Raw genomic sequence first — 21225 nt, forward strand, 5'->3', positions numbered from 1 at the left:
GAAGAAATTACTTGATTAGATGCAGGAAGCAAAAGCCCTGAAGGAAACTTGTCCTCCGTAATGGGCTTAACCTGACCCATTTGTTAGATGAAAATGGCAGCTTTTTCTGCATCCCTACATTTTTCTTCCTGCACCCCCACAATGTTATGCAAAGCTAAACTTGTCCTTACTATTTTTTAAAACCCCTAAAATGCACTTAAACCTAAACTATTCTTTACTTATTCGTTTGCCTCTCAACAACGTTGTTCATCTTATCTCTCAGCAACATCGTTACATTCCTCTCTCAACTAACTCCATTGCCTCTCCACGGACTTCATTCCTCTCTCAGCGACACTGTTTCATTTCGCGTTTCTGTTGGTGGTTTAGGGTGGTGTCTCAACAACTTGGTGGGAGAAGAGTGATTTCTCTTGAAGGTAAGTAAATTTTTTGTTTTCCAGATATGTAGTTTTGTTTTTTCTTCAACAATTTATGCAAAATTTGCTTCCAAAACAACGCAAAACGCCATAACCACTAATGTTCTTAAAAAAAACTTAATTCTTACCTTTAGAAGTCAAGCAAAACTTCAACAACGCAACTCACTCCTTTACCTTGCTTTGCACAACTAAAATAACTATCTACCAACGCCTAAAATGAATGAAGAAGATGAACCGTGCCATATAAACTGAAACATGGTGGTTTTTTCAAATAAAAGATCAAAACCAATTTCAAGATTTATTACATTATAGGTGCATGAAGAAAAATATAGGAGGTGCAGAAAGAAGAAGCCGACGAAAATCCAGTTGTGCCTGCATGCGGAAGTCATGTGCCCATTTTGACAATCACGTCTGCGTTTACAAAAGAATATGCAAATACACACCCATGAATATTCAGAAAAAAATCATATGATAAAAAAAATTATGACTTATATAGAAAATTATTAAATAGAAAAAAAATTATTAAATAAAAACTATTTAAAAAAAAATAATTAGTTTCTATATTAATTAAATTATATATTATTTTAAAATTAAATAAATTATTAATATTTAAATAAATTTTTATTAATAAATAATTTTTAAATTTATATTTAATTAATTACTTATATTTTAATTACCAATTTTACAATCTAAACAATTGGTAACTTAAAAACTAGATAACTAATTAAATATCAATTTAAAAGTTATTTATCAATAAGTGAAATTAATTTAGATATTATTTATCAATAATTTTTTAGTTTTTAATTTAGTCACAATAACAATTAATTATTTTTTAAAATTAATTTCTATTTAATGATTTTCTAGTAGTAATATTAGTAGTATGTTTTTTTTATTTTCTTTAAATACATATTTTTTATTCTTTTAATATTTGAACTTTTATATGTTTTAAATTTGACATATTTTTAATTTAATCACTTTTTAGTATGTTAATTTTAAATAATATAAGAGAAATAAGTATCACTAAGTTGCAATTTATTAAAAACATGTGAAATGTTAATGTTTTAAAAAATTAAAAGAAATATATGATTACCATCTTATAAAAACTTAATAGAGTTAAAGGTTTGTTTTATTTTTAAAAATTATATATCTAAGAATTAACAACATTTGGACTTAGGGCATTGGTGTGTGTTTGAAAAATATAAGTGATAAAAATGTTTGGTTCAGTAAATGAATGTGTAGGCTTCACTTCATATTAAAGCTGCTTTTGGAAACTAACATCATGAAATAAAATCTTAGTTTAATTTATGATAGTAATTTTTTATTTTCAATTTCATAGAATATATATTATAATAGTATAATAATTAAAATAAATATTTAATACTCAATATCTTAAATATTCATGAATCACATCTTCGACATTGTATTAGAAACATTTAAAATAATGTATTAAAATATATTAAAAATAGGAATATAAAAAATAAATTTTTTTTAAATAAATTAAAAATTATTAGACAATAAGTCTTAAAATAAAATATTTTAACTTATTTTAATATATTCTTTAGGGTTCATTCATAGACAATCATTTCATTGGTATAATAGACTTCCATCTAGTCTGTTCTTAGAATTCTTTATGAATAGGTATAGTCTACCTATGTATCGTTTTTGTTAACATGTGGGTTTTGGTCTAGTCCCTCCATATTTTTGTATTTTCTTTCTTTTTCTTTTTTTTAATAATACTTTTTTTATGTGATGGCAGATGATTGTTGTTATTTGAGATGTCAGCCTAACTGAGATGTCAAGTTGCATAGTGATGCCTAACATGAAAATTTTCATTAAAAAAAAATATATTCTTAATAAAAATTGTTGAGAATAATATCAGTTATTCCCAACCGCAATTGCAAAATAAACAAATAAATGGTGTATAATGTCCCTTTCCTTTTGGTGTAAGCATTTGAGAGCACCCAAAACCAATATTTCTTACAACTTTCAATTTCTTTGCATCATTTTGTATTTTCTGTCTCATACATTATTTTATTTACTATACTTTACTTCTTTTCTTTTCGTTTTGTCTCTCCATAGTATAAAAAATGTAATAACATCATGAAAATTCCTTTATATTAGAGTTAGTAATTTTATCAACTCAATTTGTTTTTCTCAAATTAAAGAAACCAAATGAAAAAAAATGTATCATTGAAAAGATGATATATGATACACCTAATTTCTTCAACTTAAATATATTTTTGTCTATAAAAAAATACACTTTAAAATTCGAATGGCAAAGAACTAATAATTTTCTAAGTAGGATTTATTTGAAGTATAATAAAATAAAAACAAAAAAAAAATCATAAAAATATGAGTAATCTGAAGTTTGTTTATTATTAGAGTAAAACTATATATAATTTTCTTAAAAGAGATATAACATTTCTGAGACCACAAAAAATTCTTTTGTCTTCTAATATATTTAATTTAAGCTTAAGGTTTGTATTTTTCTAAAATGAGTAACTTCTTTCCTTCTAAATTTGGCTGGTGAATTATGTCTACAATTTTATGGTGTATCTAAAAAAAAAAAAAAAATATTTTGAGTCAAAACAATATTGGAGTAAAGTGCTTGAACTTAAACAACTACTTTTCTCATCCCTTATACACATACTAAATCTAATCTCTTCATGCAAGGTTATAAACGAAAAATTGATTTTTCATTTACAATAGCATTAAATATAATTTAAAACTTGTTTAACAGCCACAAAAACATTATTTCCTCGAATTTACAAAATCAGATTATAAAATTTACAAATGTAGATAGTTTTTACATTGATATTTAATGGCAATGTAATACTATATATAAGTTCATAAATTTGTTAACTTTATAATAACTATTTTTAAGAAACCACATTTATCATAATTTCCAATTGATCAATAAAATAAAACTTCTACAACAAAATACGTAAAAAAGTGAACTTTTGTTTATTACAAGTCTTTGATTAAAAAAAATAAAAGTAGTCTTGAGATCGCCAGTGGGAGTAGGTGAGGTATAAACAATTATAAATTCATAATTTTAAATATTTAGTAGATATTAAAGTTATCTCTTTTGCTATATTATTTAATTATGAAGGAGTATCTTTTTGCTAAAAAAACAACAAATAGTGAAATAGTGGCTGTGTCTGGAGTGTGAGTAAAGGAAAGAGTTATGATACATACAATTTCAATTTCATTACAATTATTAATATTATTATTTTAATATTTTTTAATTATAAATATATCCTTTATTATATATTTATTTTTAAATTCATTATATTATAGTTATATATAATTTCAAAAATTGTTAAAGTATCATTTTCCTACAGAAAAATGAAAATAAAATGGACAACTCAATTTACCCTTAATCCAATGCATCCTAACATACTTCCCAGCACATATGCGTTATTCCCTCTTCCTTTTTTCTTCTCTATTCCCATTTCATTCCTCTGCTCTGTTCCAACAAACTTCCTCTTCTCTCCTTTTCTCTGTCTCTTCCCATAAAGGAAGAAAGAAAAAAACAGAGACATTGAGAAGTAGAGAGAGTCTCTGCACAAACACATCCAACTTTCATCCTAATTTTTCTTTCTCCGCCCACACTCTCATCTCCCTATTCACCTTTTTTCTCTCCTTAAGTAGCTCCACAATAAAATTCCGCTTATCCCTTCAACCCCCGCCTGTTGCGCGCCTGAAAATTTTCAATTTTTCGCTTTCCCAGAAGACCAATTCGGCTTCTGGCGGAGACCCGCTTCACAATTTCAGACAAATTTCATTGATTTTTCGATTTGTCTGGATTCTAGTTTGTTTTGAGCATCTGGGTCGGCGAGGGGTTGCCGGATAATCATGCCGCCGGCTCTGATGGATCCTCCATTGCCGGAATCGTCTTCGGTGCTGTCTTTTTCCTCCGACATTGTTTTTCCGGGAACGGAGCCGGGTAATCGGCGATTCGGGGATCTTAGAGGTCTGCAGTGGCGTATAAATCTTGGGGTGTTGCCATCTTCTTCCATTGATGATCTTCGTCGTGCCACAGCTAATTCTAGAAGGAGGTAAAGGGGCCAGTTTAATGATCATACCTTATTAGTTTTAATCCAATCTGTGGTGTTTGTATAATTGTATCCCTCAAGGTTGGTGCGTATTTGATAGCTTTGTTGTTAGTGATAGCCTGGTAGGTGTTCTAGCCAAAGTTATACCGAGTTTGAGATTACTTCCTAGATGTTGATGATAAATTTAACGTCTAACTACATGATATAACTTTTTCTTTTCTCATTATGTCTAATTTCCCTCCTTCAACTCTCAATAATAACGAGGGAAGTTCGCACCTTACATTTTTTTGGTAATGGAGGGAGACACATACATAGAGAAATTACAGGATATTTTGGCAATTTACATTCGAGAATGCTTACATACGTGTTTGGGCGAATTGGGTTTGATACTATCTTCATTTTTGTTCCCCTTGTCAGGCCAATATAATCTTGTATCAAAGTTTTGTTTCTTTGGTTGTTGCATAAATTATGGATTTGGCTCTTTACTGCCTTTTCTATATCTCGTACAGTGTTGCCAGGACTGAGTTTTAGATCCACCTGTTTATTAATGTCTGTCATAATTGTGCATTAAAAACAATTGCATATTTGTTCAGTTAATAGCAATTGTTTGGGGATGTATCTTATTTAACATGAACTGTTTATAATCTTGTCAGATATGCCAGTTTGAGAGGGCGCCATTTGGTTGATCCTCATATTGTAAAGGATGAAAGTAATGCGCCCAATCTTGTCATGGATAACCCACTTTCACAAAATCCAGGTAAACCCAAGCATATTCTCTCACCTCGTTCCTGTACTTTTGTTGTGGATAAATCTATATATATCTGATTACAATCCGTGATTTAACCAATATACTTTCATAAATTCCTTTATATTGAGTGGAGAGAAAGTTATATATCTTATGCTAATGTACAATATTTTCTTCCACCTTTCCTGAGATTGGCTTAATAAGAGCTTCATGTATCCTTTTATTTTATTTGTTGACAGATCATATATCTATTGTAAATTTTCTATTTTCCAAGATTTTGCAAATATATATCACCCCTAAAGGAATATAGCAATGTTCCATTCTCATTTCAAACCCATGAAAATGTTAAGCTAAAAAAATAATGACGGGTAAACTGTTGAGGTGAAGAGGGAGGATACAGAAAAAGCCAAGCTAATAAATTGTTTCATATCTTGTCATAATGTTGTCTCAACATTGAAATACATATTACTGATATAAGTAGATTTTTCGGTAGTCTGTCTAACCCTCTCAGTCTCTTGCCATTTGAACTCTGTCTGTGTTGACATTATTATCAATTTTTCCTATTTTTCAGACAGTACATGGAGTCGCTTTTTTCGCAATGCAGAGATAGAGAGAATGATTGATCAGGATTTGTCACGTTTATACCCAGAACATGGCAACTATTTCCAGACGCCAGGATGCCAAGGCATATTGAGACGAATTTTGCTACTATGGTGTCACAAACACCCTGAGTGCGGTTACAGACAAGGTAAATTTCTCTGCCAAGCAACATTTTAAGACAATATGTTGAATTTAAGTGAACATTTTGGGATGGTTGCCTTATTTTTCCTTCCAACTCCATGTAAGAAACTTGGGGAAATTACACTTATCTTCTCCCATTGTTATGCCAAATGACACTTCCACCTCCTCTAGTTTCAAGATAGACACTCATTTTTTTTAAGCTTTTAATAAAATAACAATTACACCTCCTTTACCTTTCAAAAGACACTCAGCTCCTTATGTTTTTAGTCAAGTGATATTCATACGCTTTATATTTTAATAAAGTGATACTCGCCTCTATTTTATTTAAAAATAACATATTGGCTAAATTTTAATAAAAAAACTATGAGTATTTAAACTTAAAGTTTTATGTAAAAATTTAAAGATTTTTTTTATAAAAGAATTAAACAATTTAATTATCATATGTTAACAATAACTAAAAAAATTATATTGTCTCTCTATTATAAATTGTCATATAAAAATATTTTTTTTTTGAGAAAACATTGTTTTAATATAAAAATAAATAAATAATTATAAAATGTAAAATTATATTTATTAACTTATTATTATATTTAAATATAATGTTATATATATATATATATAAATAAATAAGGAGTATGAATCTTATCAATAACATAAATAATGCAAATGTCTATTTTAAAAGTAGAAAAAGTATGAATGTCATTAAAAAATTCTCAATGGGGGTGCAATAATTAAATCGTTTGATTTTTTATTTATAAAATAATATTTAATTTTTATATTTATATTTATATTTTAAAAATTTAATTTTGAATTTTCATAAGTTTTAATTAAATTTTATCCAATATGTTATTTTCAAATAAAATTAGGAAAGTGAGTGATACTTTATTAAAAACATGAGATGAATGTCATTTTGTTGAAAACATTTTTGCCGTCTCATCTTTAATTCAAGTAAGCCTTCTTATTTATCATAAGTGTCTCATTTTTTCCTTCCAACATTATATAGTTAACCATAGCACATGTAATTGAATGAAAAACTTGACTATACTTATCACAAAAAGGCAAATCATACGGTTTGCTCATATCCACTTTTATGTTCTCTGGGGCATCAACAATCATTAATTACTATATCTATCATCCATATCCTTTACTATCAACAAGTTTGTAACTACTTTTGCATGGATTACTATTCCATTATCTGCATGTATACTGAACATTATCTTATCTATTGCAAGATCAATTGATTAAATTGTTGGAAATCTTTTAGCTGGTAAATTATAAATTTCCTTAGTTTGACATTGAGGTTCCCATATAACTTGTTTTGTGTGATGCAATAGTTAATATGATATTATTGGGCTTATTTCATTCATTTATTTTGTAGGAATGCATGAATTACTTGCTCCGGTGCTTTATGTACTCCAATATGATGTGGAGTGTCTCTCAGAAGTTCGAAAGCTTTATGAAGATCACTTCACTGACAGATTTGATGACCTCCTTTGTCAAGAGAATGATCTTTCTTACAACTTTGATTTTAAAAAATCTTCAGACTCGAAGGAGGATGGAATTGACTCCAATGGAAATGCAAAGAAAATCAAGAGTCTTGATGAGCTTGACCCCAGCATACAGAACATTGTATTGGTAAGTGACGCTTATGGGGCAGAAGGTGAACTGGGCATTGTTTTATCTGAGAAATTCATCGAACATGATGCTTATTGTATGTTTGATGCTTTGATGAACGGGGCTCGTGGTTCAATTGCAATGATCGATTTCTTCTCTTATTCCCCTTTGCCTGGGTCCCATACTGGCTTGCCTCCTGTAATTGAAGCTTCTGCTGCATTGTATCATTTATTGTCTCATGTGGATTCATCTCTGCATGGCCATCTTGTTGATCTCGGGGTTGAACCCCAGTACTTTGCTCTCCGCTGGTTGCGAGTTTTATTTGGACGAGAATTTTCACTCAGCAACCTTTTAGTAATCTGGGATGAAATATTTTTATCAGATAATAGTAAAGCGGATAAAGATGCTGAGGACAATGCAGACTCTGGTTTTAGGATCTTCAATTCGTCTCGAGGAGCATTTATCTGCGCTATGGCTGTAGCAATGACGCTTCATTTAAGATCTACGCTTCTAGCTGCAGAAAATCCTACAACCTGTCTTCAGAGATTATTAAACTTCCCAGAGAACACTGATATTCAAAAACTAATAGAGAAGGCTAAATCCTTGCAGGCCCTTGCATTAAGTGCTGAGTTTTTGTCCACTAGACCTTCATTTGTCGAGTATTATAACCAGGCTAAACCAGTTATTGTCAGATCTCGCACCCTTTCATCTGACTCAATATCTCCCAAAGCTCCTCTGAGTTTGGTACCCGAGAGCTACTGGGAAGAAAAGTGGAGAGTTGTCCACAAGGCTGAAGAACTCAAACAAGATGCAGTAGAAAAGCAGGTTTCCACTCGGAAGAAGGGATGGACAGAAAAGGTAAAGTTCAGTTTGAAAACAGAATCTGACCCGTCTTCACCAAGCTCTAAGAGTGGTAAAAAGAAATCCAAGTCACCAGTTAGGCGCGGTTTGTTAGACGATCTATCTAAGGAACTTGGCTTTGAGGAAGATACTGAAAATCCCTACAGTCTTGATAATCTGCCTGCAACAGTTGAAGAGGAGCAACGGGAAGACGGTTTGGAATGTAGCAACAGTGATTATCCTGCAGATAGATGTCTAAGTCGAAACACAAGTGGTGTGGAAAACTCATCTGCTATTTCTTGCTCGGCTAGCCCTCCTAACGAGGCCAATGATCACAAAAATGACTGTGAGAAGAGTAGTGTTGGGTCTAATTTATCCCTTGATGGAATTAATGAAGCCTCACTTTGTAGTCCCGTTGATTCACCTCTTCCAATCTCTGATCATCCTGAGAACGCATCAGATACGACACGGAGAAATAATAGTAATTCTGCCGGAAATTCAACTACGCATTCTAAGGAGAGAAAATTGAACAGATTTCCGTGGCTATGGAAGTTTGGGCGTAGTAATGGCGAGTTTACTTTAGAGAAAGGAAGTGATGCTTCTGAGACAGTAAAACCTGCTAACAGTTGTGATAATCAAAGCAATACAGTACCCTCTTCTACAGCCAATGCACATTGTAGTTCTGTTGGCTACAAAGGGGAATCTACAGAGCAGAATGTGACGGCCACTATGAGGATTATTGGGCAATCAATGCTTGGGCATATCCAGGTATACTTATTTCTCATTGTCACACTCAAAGTCAGTTAGTTAGTGAGTGAACTCAGGTTACAATCTAAAGAGTAACTCAATTCTATAAAACCAATATAATAATTGTCAATATAAGAATCACCTGTTGGATGCACCAAAGTAAGAAGTAATATTTGTAGTTTAGGTTTGAATGTAGAGTGAAAGAAACAGTGTTATTGACATGAAATGTATGCTAAGAAGTTTTGTGTGGCAGGTGATAGAGAGTGCTTTCCAACAGTGGGGCGAGGGAGCATCATTGGATAACATGTCTAACAATGTTGTGGTTGGTGAAGAGCAGTTGAGTCCCATGTCAGCTCTGAAGGAGCTACGTAAAATTAGCAATCTTTTGTCTGAGATGTGACCCGAATCTTGCATTGATCTGTCCTTTGTGTATATATGTATTGTAATTATAATTTTTTAGTGGGAATAATTACTGAGATTCTTCTGCTTCACTTCTATATATACCTCATGAATACCATAGATTTGCAGTGATGGACTTGTAAATACCAATATTGGAGTTACCATCAAATAAAATATGGTGTTTCATTCCTGTTTCTGATTTCAATTTTGCTTCATTGCATTGCATACCTTGGATTGCATTTTACAGCACCGCTGCAAAAGCAATTCCAAACTAAATTGTGGTTAAGTTTGGATACCCTCAAAATTTGAATGTATCAAATGGATCAAACATGTATTCAATCGTATTTAAATTCTTACACTTTTTTTTAAAATTTTTATTTCTCTACTTTTTCTAATATTTACCAAATACTTACACTTTAATATTTTCATTATTTTTAAAAATTATGTTATAATTCGAAATTTCCCCTTCATTTTATATTTCACTATATTTTTTCCTTTTTCATACATTTGAACTTTTGTTTATCTTTTTTTAAATAATCATATTTACTTCGTAGTTTTTAAACTTTCATACTGCAGCTTTTTCATATTTTATTGGCGTTAGTTTGACACGTTTTTATTTTTGAAAACATCAAATTTTGTCCATAGATTTTAAAGTTTTAAAAAATATTATATTTTAATTTTTAATAAATATTAAAATTTTCTTATTATTAATCATATTTCAACTTTCTGATTAATCCTCGTTAATATAATATATATTTTCTATTAACAAAAGATCAATTAAAAACCTAATAATTAATTTGTATATTTATCTTGTTACTTTGAATAATCAAATCTTAACTATAATTATCATATTTTTTTTGGAAATCATAGTTTATCATTATTACAAAATAACCAATATTAGGAATGAAATTAAGTACACAATATAGATATTTTTCTCATAACATAGTTTATTTCATTAACATGGTTAAGATTCAAACGTGAATCACAAATTACAATGATCATGTGTACTGAAATTATATAACTTTATTAATTAACAAGTATATACATATTTAATATAATATTTCTGAAATTATAAAAAACTACTCTATCATAAAGAATGTTACTATATTACTAAATATATTATTATCACGGTAAATAATATTCCAGCAAATATATAAAAAGGTAAACTATATATTTTTTAGTATATGTTAAGATTTTACTGAAATTTGTTGAGGTGTCAAATGCCTAGTTGTTTATTATTGTGTTTATAATGAACAAGTGAAGATTTTAGTATGCGGAGTTTGTTATTTTATCGACATAGGTTTCTTAAAAATGTTATTATTATTACTAAAAAGTACCGAATATGGAATATTTAAAAAATTAAGCGTTTGAAAAATTAGGTTTCGTAAAGGAAGGAACATTAAGATTTTGAGGGTTCAGGATTGGGCGTTTGTGAAGGAAAATGAAGCATAGGTGCGATTTTTTGGTGTTTCGCGAAGGAAATAGAGGTGTCGCTTGCGTTTTGCAGAGAGGGATTTGGAGGGGTTGATGTTTTCGATTGAGTGGTTTTTGAAGGGAGAAGGAAGTAGAGTAGATGTGTGTTGTGATTTTGTGTTTTGGATTGGGAGTGCGATTGCGATTGCGCTCGAATCTTGAGGTTTTTTTTTTTTTTTTTTTTCGTTTGATTGGGGTTTATTTGTTTGATTGTTTTGTAATATGGTTTTGGTTTGATTTTTGGTTTTTTAATGTTTAGTGTACTGTTATTTCGTTTGTTTGTTTGCTATTGTGGTTTTTGAGTTTTTAAGTTTGAATTAGTTTGGATTTTGTTGTTCAGTGTTATATGATTTACGATTTTGGGAGACGGGTTTTGCACTTTTTGTGTGTGTTCTGACTTACTGTGATAGATTTTGTTTCATAATGCCTTGCTCATTTTACAAAAGCGCCCATGCCGCGTAAGCAACCCGACCACGTAAGCGAGTTGTATTCTAGCATAAGGGGGAATGGGTTATCGAAAAATCATTTTCGATTATGAGTACCGACTATTTGACAACTAGAATGTCCTTGCGCCAAAATACAATTAGCTGAGTTGACTGGTAAAATAATAAAGAATTAGATTGTGGGTCTCACTTGCTTAGGTGACAAATTTAAAAAATTGAGCATTTGAAAGGTTAGGTTTCGAGAAGAGGAATGAGCATTGAGATTTTGAGGGTTCAGGATTGGGCGTTTGTGAAGGAAGCGGAAGAATAGGTACGATTTTTTGAGTGTTTTGTGAAGGAAGCATAGGTGCCGCTTGCGTTTTGCAGAAAGGGATTTAGAGGGGTTTAAGTTTTCAATTGGGCGATTTTTGAAGGGAGAAGGAGGCATAGCATAGGTGCGTTGCAATTTTGAAAAGGGATTTGTGTTTTTGATTAGAAGTGTGACTGCCATTTCGCTCGGTTCTTGAGGTTTATTTTTTCTTTTCGTTTGATTAGGGTTTATTTGTTTGATTGTTTTGGTATATGGTTTTGGTTTGATTTTGGTTTTTTAATGTTTAGTGTATTGTTATTTCGTTTGTTTGTTATTGTCATTTTTGAGTTTTGAAGTTTGAATTGGTTTGAATTTTGTTATTGAGTGTTTTCTGCTTTGCAATTTTGGGAGACTGGTTTTGAACATTTTGTGTGTGTTCTGACTTACTGGTGATAGATTTTGTTCCATAATGCCTTGCCCATTTTACAAAAATGCCCCTTCCACGTAAGCAACCCGACCACGTAAGCGATTTGTATTCTAGTGCAAGGGATAATGGGTTGTCGAAAAATCATTTTCGATTATGAGTACCAGATTATTTTACAACAAGAATGTTATTGCGTCAAAATACAACTAGCTGAGTTGGCTAATGAAATAATAAATAATTAGATTGTGAGTCACACTTGCTTAGGTGGAAAATTTAAAATATTAAGCGTTTGAAAGGCTAGATTTCGCGAAGGAAGGAGCTTTACAATTTTGAGGGTTCAGGATTGGACGTTTGTGAAGTAAGCAGAAGCATAGGTGCGATTTTTTTAGTGTTTCACGAAGGAAGAAGAGGTGCCGCTTGCGTATTGCAGAGAGGGATTTGTAGAGGTTTAGGTTTTCGATTGACCGATTTTTTAAGGGAGACAGAAGCAGCGCAGAGGTGCATTGTGATTTTGACGGGTATAGTGTTTTCGATTTGGAGTGCAATTGCGATTTCATTGGAAGTGTGATTGCGATTTCACTTGGATCTTGAGTTTTTTTTTTTCTTTTTTCGTTTGAATGGGATTTATTTGTTTGATTTTTTGGTATATTGTTTTGGTTTGATTTTAGTTTTTTAGTGTTTAGTGTATTGTTATTTCGTTTGTTTGTTTGCTATATTGGTTGTTGAATTTTGAAGTTTGAATTGGTGTGGATTTTGTTTTTGAGTGTTTTCTGCTTTGCGATTTTGGGAGTCTGGTTTTGAACTTTTTGTATGTTTCTGACTTACTAGTGATAGATTTTGTTCCATAATGCCTTGCTCACTTAACAAAAATGCTGCCAAGTAAGCAACCCGACCATGTAAGCGAATTGTATTCGGGCGCAAGGGGCAATGGATTGTAGAAAAATCATTTTGATTACGAGTATCGATTATTTGACAATTAGAATGTCATTGTGCCAGAATACAATTGCCTGAGTTGGCTCGTGAAATAATAAAAATTAGATTGTTGGTTCCACTTTCTTAGGTCGCAAATTTAAAAAAAATTAGCGTTTGAAAAGCTAGGTTTCGTGACAGAAGGAGCATTATGATTTTAAGGGTTCAGGATTGGGCGTTTGTGAAGGAAATGGAAGCATAAGTGCAATTTTTTGGGTGTTTTTGCAAAGGAAGCAAAGGTGTCGCTTGCGTTTTGCAGAGAGGGATTTGCAAGGGTTTAGGTTTTCGATTGGGCGGTTTCTAGAGGGAGAAGAAAGTTGAGAAGAAGTTTGTTGCTATTTTTTAGGGATTTGTGTTTTGGATTTGGCGTGCGATTGAGATTTCGTTATGATCTTAAGGTTACTTTTTTTTTTTCTTTTTTTTTTTTCGTTTGATTGGGGTTTATTTGTATGATTGTTTTGATATATGATTTTGGTTTTTAGTGTTTAGTGCACTGTTATTTCGTTTGTTTGTTTGGTATTGTGGTTTTTCAGTTTGAATTGGTTTGGATTTTCTCGTTGAGTGTTTTCCGCTTTGCAATTTTGGGGGACAAGTTTTGAACTTTTTGTGTGTTTTGACTTACTGGTGATAGATTATGTTCCATAATACCTTGCTCATTTTACAAAACACCCCTTTCGCGTGAGCAACCCAACCATGTAAGCGAGTTGTATTCTGGTGTAAGGGGTAATCGATTGTTGAAAACTCATTTTCGATTACGAGTACCAATTATTTTACAATTAGGATATCATTGCGCCAGAATACAACTAGTTGAGTTGGCTAGTGAAATAATAAAGAATTACATTGTGGGTTCCACTTGCTTAGGTGACAAATTTAAAAAATTGAGCGTTTGAAAGGCTAAGTTTCGCGAATGTAGGAGCATTGCAATTTTGAGGGTTAAGAATTGGGCGTTTGTGAAGGAAGCGGAAGCATATGTGCAATTTTTTGAGTGTTTTACGAAGGAAGATGAGATGCCGCTTATGTTTTGCAGAGAGGGATTTGGAGGGGTTTAGGGTTTCGATTGGGCGGTTTTTTAAGGGAGAAGGCAGTAGAGTAGAGGTGCGTTGTGATTTAGAAGGGTTTTGTGTTTTGATTGAGAGTGCGATTGCAATTTCATTAGGAGTGTGATTGCGATTCCGCTCGGATCTTGAAGTTTATTTATTTATTTTTGTTTGGTTGGGGTTTGTTTGTTTGATTGTTTTGGCATATGGTTTTGGTTTGGTATTTGTTTTTTATTGTTTAGTGTACTGTTATTTCGTTTGTTAGTTTGCTATTGTGGTTTTTGAGTTTTGAAGTTTGAATTTGTTTGGATTTTGTTGTTCAGTGTTATATGATTTACGATTTTGGGAGTCTGGTTTTGAACTTTTTGTGTGTGTTCTGACTTACTGGTGATAAATATTGTTTCATATTGTCTTGCTCATTTTACAAAAACGCCTGTGTCACGTAAGCAACCTGACCATGTAAGCGAGTTGTATTCTAGCGGAAGGGGGAATGGGTTGTCGAAAAATCATTTTCGATTACGAGTACCGATTATTTGACAACTAGAATGTCATTGCGCCAGAATACAATTGACTGAGTTGGCTGGTGAAATAATAAAGAATTAGATTGTGGGTCTCACTTGCTTAGGTGGCAAATTTAAAAAACTGATCGTTTGAAAGGTTAGGTTTCTAAAAGGAATGAGCATTGCGATTTTGAGGGTTCATGATTGGGTGTTTGTGAAGGAAGCAGAAGCATAGGTGCAATTTTTTGAGTATTTTGTGAAGGAAGCAGTGGGGATGGCAAAGCGAGCGGGTCGTGCAAGCTGAACCGCGGGTAAAAAACGTGGGGCAGGATAACCTTTTCAACCCGCTAATTTGCATGAGCCCGCCCTGCATAACCTGTGGGCCAGCATCGGGGCAGGCTGGCCCGCCAACCCGCAAAAATAATAAAAAATTAATTGGCATTGACAACAGGGGTAAGTTGGGCAACTTAATTAGGTTTTCAAAACATTTCAAAGAAACACAATCGCTCACAGGGGCTCAGCTGCTGCTCCAAAACGCACACCACGGTTTACACACAACGCTCTCTCTTCTCCTTGGCAACGCCACCACGCTCACTTTGCCAGCACTGTTGGTCGCTCTGCCAGTGCCTCTGCTTTGCGCCGCCTACGACCACTCACTCTGCCTGCGTTGCAGCTGCCGCTCCACTTCTGCATTGCTGCCAGTCCACACCGTTGCTGCAGCTGCTACCGCCACTCCTCCTTCACCACACAAGGCAGTTTTTTCTTCTTCTACAAATTAATTGGAGATTTGTGTTTATGTGGTTTGAAATTTTGATATAAATTGGGGATTTGTGTTTATTTGATTTGAAATTTTGATATAAATTGGGGGTTTGGTGTGTATTTGGTTTGAAATTTTTATGTAAATTGGGGATTTGTGTTTATTTGGTTTGAAATTCTGATATAAATTGGGTATTTGGGTTTATCTGCATATAAATTAGGGATTCTATATTTTCCAACAGGATCTCAATTTGCAAATTGATTGTAATGGATGATGAATGTAACATGCCTCTTTGTGAGTTTGAATTGGAGGAAGATGATAATACTGAGAAACAATCTGAAACTGTTGAACCTAGAAAAAAGAAAAGGGATAAGACTAGCACATCTGATTGTTAAAGGTAATTTACTAAGATTGGGGAGGGAAATGATGGAAAAGAAAGGGCAAAGTGCAATAGTTGCAACAAAATATATGTAACTGGTGGAAGAAAATATGGGACTTCTCATTTAAATCGTCATATTATGAAATGTGTTAAAAGAAAATCTGAAGATGTGGGTCAAATGATTTTGGAAATGCATGGAAAGTTGAAGGCAAAAAAAAGATCAAGTTGTACATCGGGAATTGTTGTCTAGTCTAGTTATTAGCCATAATTTGCCTTACAAATTTGTTGAGTATGCCGAACTTAGGACTTGGATAAACTACTTGTGTCCTGATGCAATTATGATTTCTAGAAACACTGTTAAGGTTGATATTGGGAGAATGTATATGAAAGAAAAAATAATGCTTAAGGAATTGCTTGCTTCCATTCCTAGTAGGATATGCTTAACTTCTGATTTGTGGACATCTATTAATACTGGGGGTTTCATATCATTGACTACACATTTTGTTGACCTGAATTGGAAGTTAAATACCAAGCTACTAAACTTTTATCATATACCTCCCCCTCACACAGGTTTTGAGTTGTATAAGAAAATTAATGAATTTTTACAAGATTGGGGACTAGAGAAAAAGGTGTTTTCTATAACTTTGGATAATGCTTCTGCTAATGATGTTCTCCAAAATACTTTAAAAAGTAAACTTATTTTGCAAAATGGTTTGATATGTGGTGGTGAATTCTTTCATGTTCGTTGTTGTGCACACATATTGAATTTAATTGATCAAGAAGGATTAAAGGTGCTTGGTGATGCTTTTGACCAAATTAGAAATAACATCAAATATGTGAAGGATTCGGAAAGTAGAGCGGTGAAATTTAAACAATGCCTTGAAAGGTTTAGTGATATTGATGCATCATTTGGGTTGTGTATTGATGTCCTTACAAGATGGAACTCCACTTGTTTGATGATTAAAATGCTCTTAAATATCAACGTGTTTTTGGAAGCTTGCATTTGGTTGATGAATCTTATAAATATTGCCCTACAGAGGAAGAGTGGGAGAGAGCTGGAAAAATTTGCAAGTTCTTGTTACCCTTTAATGATATCACTAACTTGATTTATGCTATAAGTTATCCTACTTCCAACTTGTATTCTTTACAAGTTTGGAAAATTCAGTGTTTGTTGATGGAAAATGTGAAGGATGAAGATGTACTAATTAAGAACATGACTAAATTGATCATAGTAAAGTTTGAGAAATATTGGGATGAATATAACGTTGTACTTGCATTTGGTGCAATTTTAGACCCAATGATGAAGTTAGAAACATTGAGATTTGCTTTGAAAAAATTGATTCACTTACTTGGGAACTAAAATTGGAAAAGATCAAGGAAAAATTATACAAACTTTTTGCTGAATATTCTACCAAAGGTTTCACAACATCATCAAGTGTTCAAAAGCAAAAGCAAGGACACTCTTCATTCTCATCATCTACGTCTAAACCAAGTATTTTTTTATGTAAGTTACTTACTTTAATAATACTTATTAATGCACTTTAATTCATTTTTTTTAGCAATCCATTATACTAACTTATTACATCATTATAGGAATTAAAAATGTGCAACCTTCAAGTAGCTAATAAAGCTGGAAGGTGGATGATCCAACTTTGGATTTGGACTATTTAGAGCAAATAGATGTGTTAGATTGCTGGAAAAATAATAGTCAACGTTTTTCTGAACTTACTTTAATGGTTAAAGATTCATTGAGCATCCTTATAACCACAATTGCATCATAATCTGCATTTAGCATTGGTTCTCGAATTCTTAACAAGTATAAGAATCGACTTTTGCTTGCAAATGTGGAAGCAATCATTTGTACTTATAGTTGGAAGCATGGATTTTCTGAGGGTAATTCAATTATTTTAATTTATCTTATTTTTATTGTATTATTTTTATGAAAAATTAATTAATTCATTGTCATTGATTTAATGTATGCAGATGACGGAGAAGATTATAATTATAAAAAAATGGATGAAAGTTCTTCTAAGGCGGCATCCAATGTTATTGAAATGGAAGAATATCAATAATGTTTATGTTTATGTTTAATGTTTTGGTATTAGGTATTTTAAATGTTTTGGAAGTGGAAGAATATTGATATTTGATTTTTATCTTAATGTTTAATTTTTTGATGTTTGACTATGTTTGAAATGGAAGAAAAAAAATTCCATGTTTGATAGTAACAAATATATAAGTTCAATTTGACAATTTTTCAAGAGAAAAAGTAAAAAAAAAATTACTCAATTTCTAAAAATAAAAATAAAAATGAATGCGAGATGGCCCACAAATTCGTAGACCAACCCTTATGCGGGGCGAGACGAAAATTCTAGCTCGCAATAACTTTGCAGGGCGAGCCAAGTGCGGGGCTGGCCTATGCGAGGCATGCTGACTCGCTTTGCCACCCTTAGGAAGCAGATGTGCCGCTTGCGTTTTGCAGAGAGGGATTTAGGTTTTCAATTGGACGATTTTTGAAAGGAGAAGAAAGCAAAGCATAGGCGCGTTGCGAATTTGAGGGGATTTGTGTTTTGGATGGGGAGTGCGACTGCGATTTCGCTCGGATGTTGAGGTTTGTTTTTTTTTTCGTTTGATTGGGGTTTATTTGTTTAATTATTTTGGTATATGGTTTTGGTTTTTAGTGTTTAGTGTACTGTTATTTCATTTATTTGTTTGGTATTGTGGTTTTTGAGTTTTGAAGTTTGAATTGGTTTGGATATTTTTTGTTTAGTGTTTTTTGTTTTATTTTTATTTTAGGGGACTGGTTTTGAACTTTTTGTGTGTGTTCTGACTTACTAATGATAGATTTTATTCCATAATTCCTTGCTCATTTTACAAAAATGCCCCTACCATGTAAGCAACCCGACCACGTAAGCCAATTGTATTCTGGTGCAAGGGACAATGGGTTGTCGAAATATCATTTTCGATTACGAGTACCGATTATTTGACAACTAAAATGTTATTGTGTCAGAATACAACTAGCTGAGTTGGCTGGTGAAATAATAAAGAATTAGATTGGGCGAATTTAAAAAGTTGAGCGTTTGAAAGGCTAGGTTTCGCGAAGGATGAAGCATTATGATTTTGAGGGTTCAGGATTGGGTGTTTGTGAAGGAAGCAAAATTATGGGTGTGGTTTTTTGGTGTTTTGTGAAGGAAGAAGAGGTGTCGCTTGCGTTTTTGCAGAGAGCGATTTGGAGGGGTTTAGGTTTTCAATTGGACAGTTTTTTAAGGGAGAAGGAAGCGGAGCAGAGGTGCGTTGCGATTTTGAGGGGATTTGTGTGTTGGATTGGGATTGCGATTGCCATTTTGCTGGGATCTTGAGTTTTTTTTCCGTTAGATTGGGGTTTATAATTTTGATTGTTTTGGTATATGGTTTTGGTTTGATTTGTGTTTTTAGTGTTTAGTGTACTGTTATTTCATTTGTTTCCTAAATTGCTTTTTGATTTTTGAAGTTTGAATTGGTTTGGATTTTGTTGTTGAGTGTTTTCTGCTTTGCGATTTTGGGAGACTAGTTTTGTACTTTTTGTGTGTTCTCACTTATTGGTGATAGATTTTGATCCATCAGGCCTTACTCATTTTACAAAAACACCACTAGCATGTAAGCGAGTTGTATTATGACGCAAGAGGTAATGGATTGTCGTAAAATCATTTTCGATTATGAGTAACGATTATTTGACAACTAAAATGTCATTGCGCTAGAATACAACTGAGTGAGTTGGCTGGTGAAATAATAAAATATTAGATTGTGGGTCCCACTTGCTTAGGTGACAAATTTAAAAAATTGAGCGTTTGAAAGGCTAGGTTTCGCGAATGAAGGAGCATTGTAATTTTGAGGGTTTAGGATTGGGTGTTTGTGAAGGAAGCGAAAGCATATGTACGATTTTTTGGGTGTTTTGCGAAGAAAGCATAGGTGTCACTTGCGTTTTGTAGAGGGATTTGGAGGGATTTAAGTTTTCGATTGGGCAATTTTTGAAGGGAGAAGGCAGTAGAGCATAGGTGCATTGTGATTTTGAGGGGATTTGTGTTTTGGATTGGGAGTGCAATTGCGATTTCGCTTGGGTCTTGAGTTTTTTTTTCTTTCCACTTGATTGGGTTTATTTGTTTGATTGTTTTGGTATATGGTTTTTGTTTGATTTTGGTTTTTTAGTGTTCAGTGTACTGTTTTTTCGTTTATTTGTTTACTATTGTGGTTTTTGAGTTTTGAAGTTTGTATTGGTTTAGATTTTGTTGTTTAGTGTTTTCTGCTTTACAATTTTGGAGACTTGTTTTGAACATTTTGTGTGTTTTGACTTACTGGTGATAGATTTTATTCCATAATGTTTTGCTCATTTTACAAAATTGTTCCTGCCACATAAACGAATTGTATTCTGACACAAGGTTAATGAGTTGTTGAAAAATCATTTTCAATTACTAAATATATTATTATGATACAAATACATTTTTAGTATGACAAGAATCATGCAATTTTATTTTTAGTATACTAATACAAAAGTATCAATTTTCATATAAAGTTCGTTAAATTTAATTATTGAGGGTGTGTTTAAATGTTCATTTATTTGTTATAGATGGACATAAGCACGTCTAATTTTTATTTTATTTTTAAAAATAAAATAATGTGAAATAATATTATTATATTATGTTACTTTGGTAATGTAGACAATATTAGAAAAAGGTTATTACTTTGTAGTGACCAAGTTTGCATTAGATAAGTTAGAACATTGATTGACAAATGTTCTGCATAAATATGAATATTTATTTTATTTTTAAATTGCATGATCAACTAATTTCAAAACTTGTACATATTTGTGAACTCTTTAAACTCATATTCAATGTTAGCATCATCTTCTTTTTGCGAAAGCCTAAACTCACTAGTCGAGATACTTAACAAGCCTAATTACTTAGACAAAAATATCATTCTTCTTTATCATAGTTTGATCAACTTTTAAAATTTTAAATATCAATTGAGATTCTTTAATAAAAGTATCTTATAATGAATTACCTCTATAAAACAACTACTATAACTATATTTGAATTACTTCTATAAAAGAACTACTATAACTATAAAATATAGTTAAACTAATAAATTAGTAATTAATTTATCATGATTATTTAAAATCCTTAAAACAACACATACTAAAAGATAGCTTGTAATATAAAAAGTTATTGTATCAGAGTAACTTTTGAGAGTAAGAGAAACCTATTCTTATCGTGTATCTGACTAATTCTACACAAATGCTATTAAAGTCCAAACTACCTATCTGTATAATTTTTTTAATATCCAAAAACACCTTTAACCCAATAATAGTAGTAGCGTAGTGTCAGTTGGGTCCGATTAGTTAGTCTATAAGATCTTGGCTTAAGG

The 21225-nt window shown here is 32.1% G+C and overlaps 1 protein-coding gene across 1 annotated transcript; it reads left to right on the forward strand.

The window, feature by feature from the left end:
* Nucleotides 1–3799: 3799 nt before the first annotated feature.
* On the forward strand, nucleotides 3800–9747 carry LOC137807255 (uncharacterized). The gene is made up of 5 exons (XM_068607775.1): nucleotides 3800–4474; nucleotides 5125–5228; nucleotides 5788–5964; nucleotides 7336–9179; nucleotides 9412–9747. The coding sequence occupies exons 1-5, from the start codon at nucleotides 4272–4274 to the stop codon at nucleotides 9556–9558; spliced, it is 2475 nt and encodes an 824-aa protein (XP_068463876.1). The 5' UTR covers nucleotides 3800–4271; the 3' UTR covers nucleotides 9559–9747.
* Nucleotides 9748–21225: the final 11478 nt, after the last annotated feature.

Source organism: Phaseolus vulgaris, chromosome 3 (genome assembly GCF_000499845.2).
Source record: "Phaseolus vulgaris cultivar G19833 chromosome 3, P. vulgaris v2.0, whole genome shotgun sequence".
Lineage (NCBI taxonomy): Eukaryota > Viridiplantae > Streptophyta > Magnoliopsida > Fabales > Fabaceae > Phaseolus > Phaseolus vulgaris.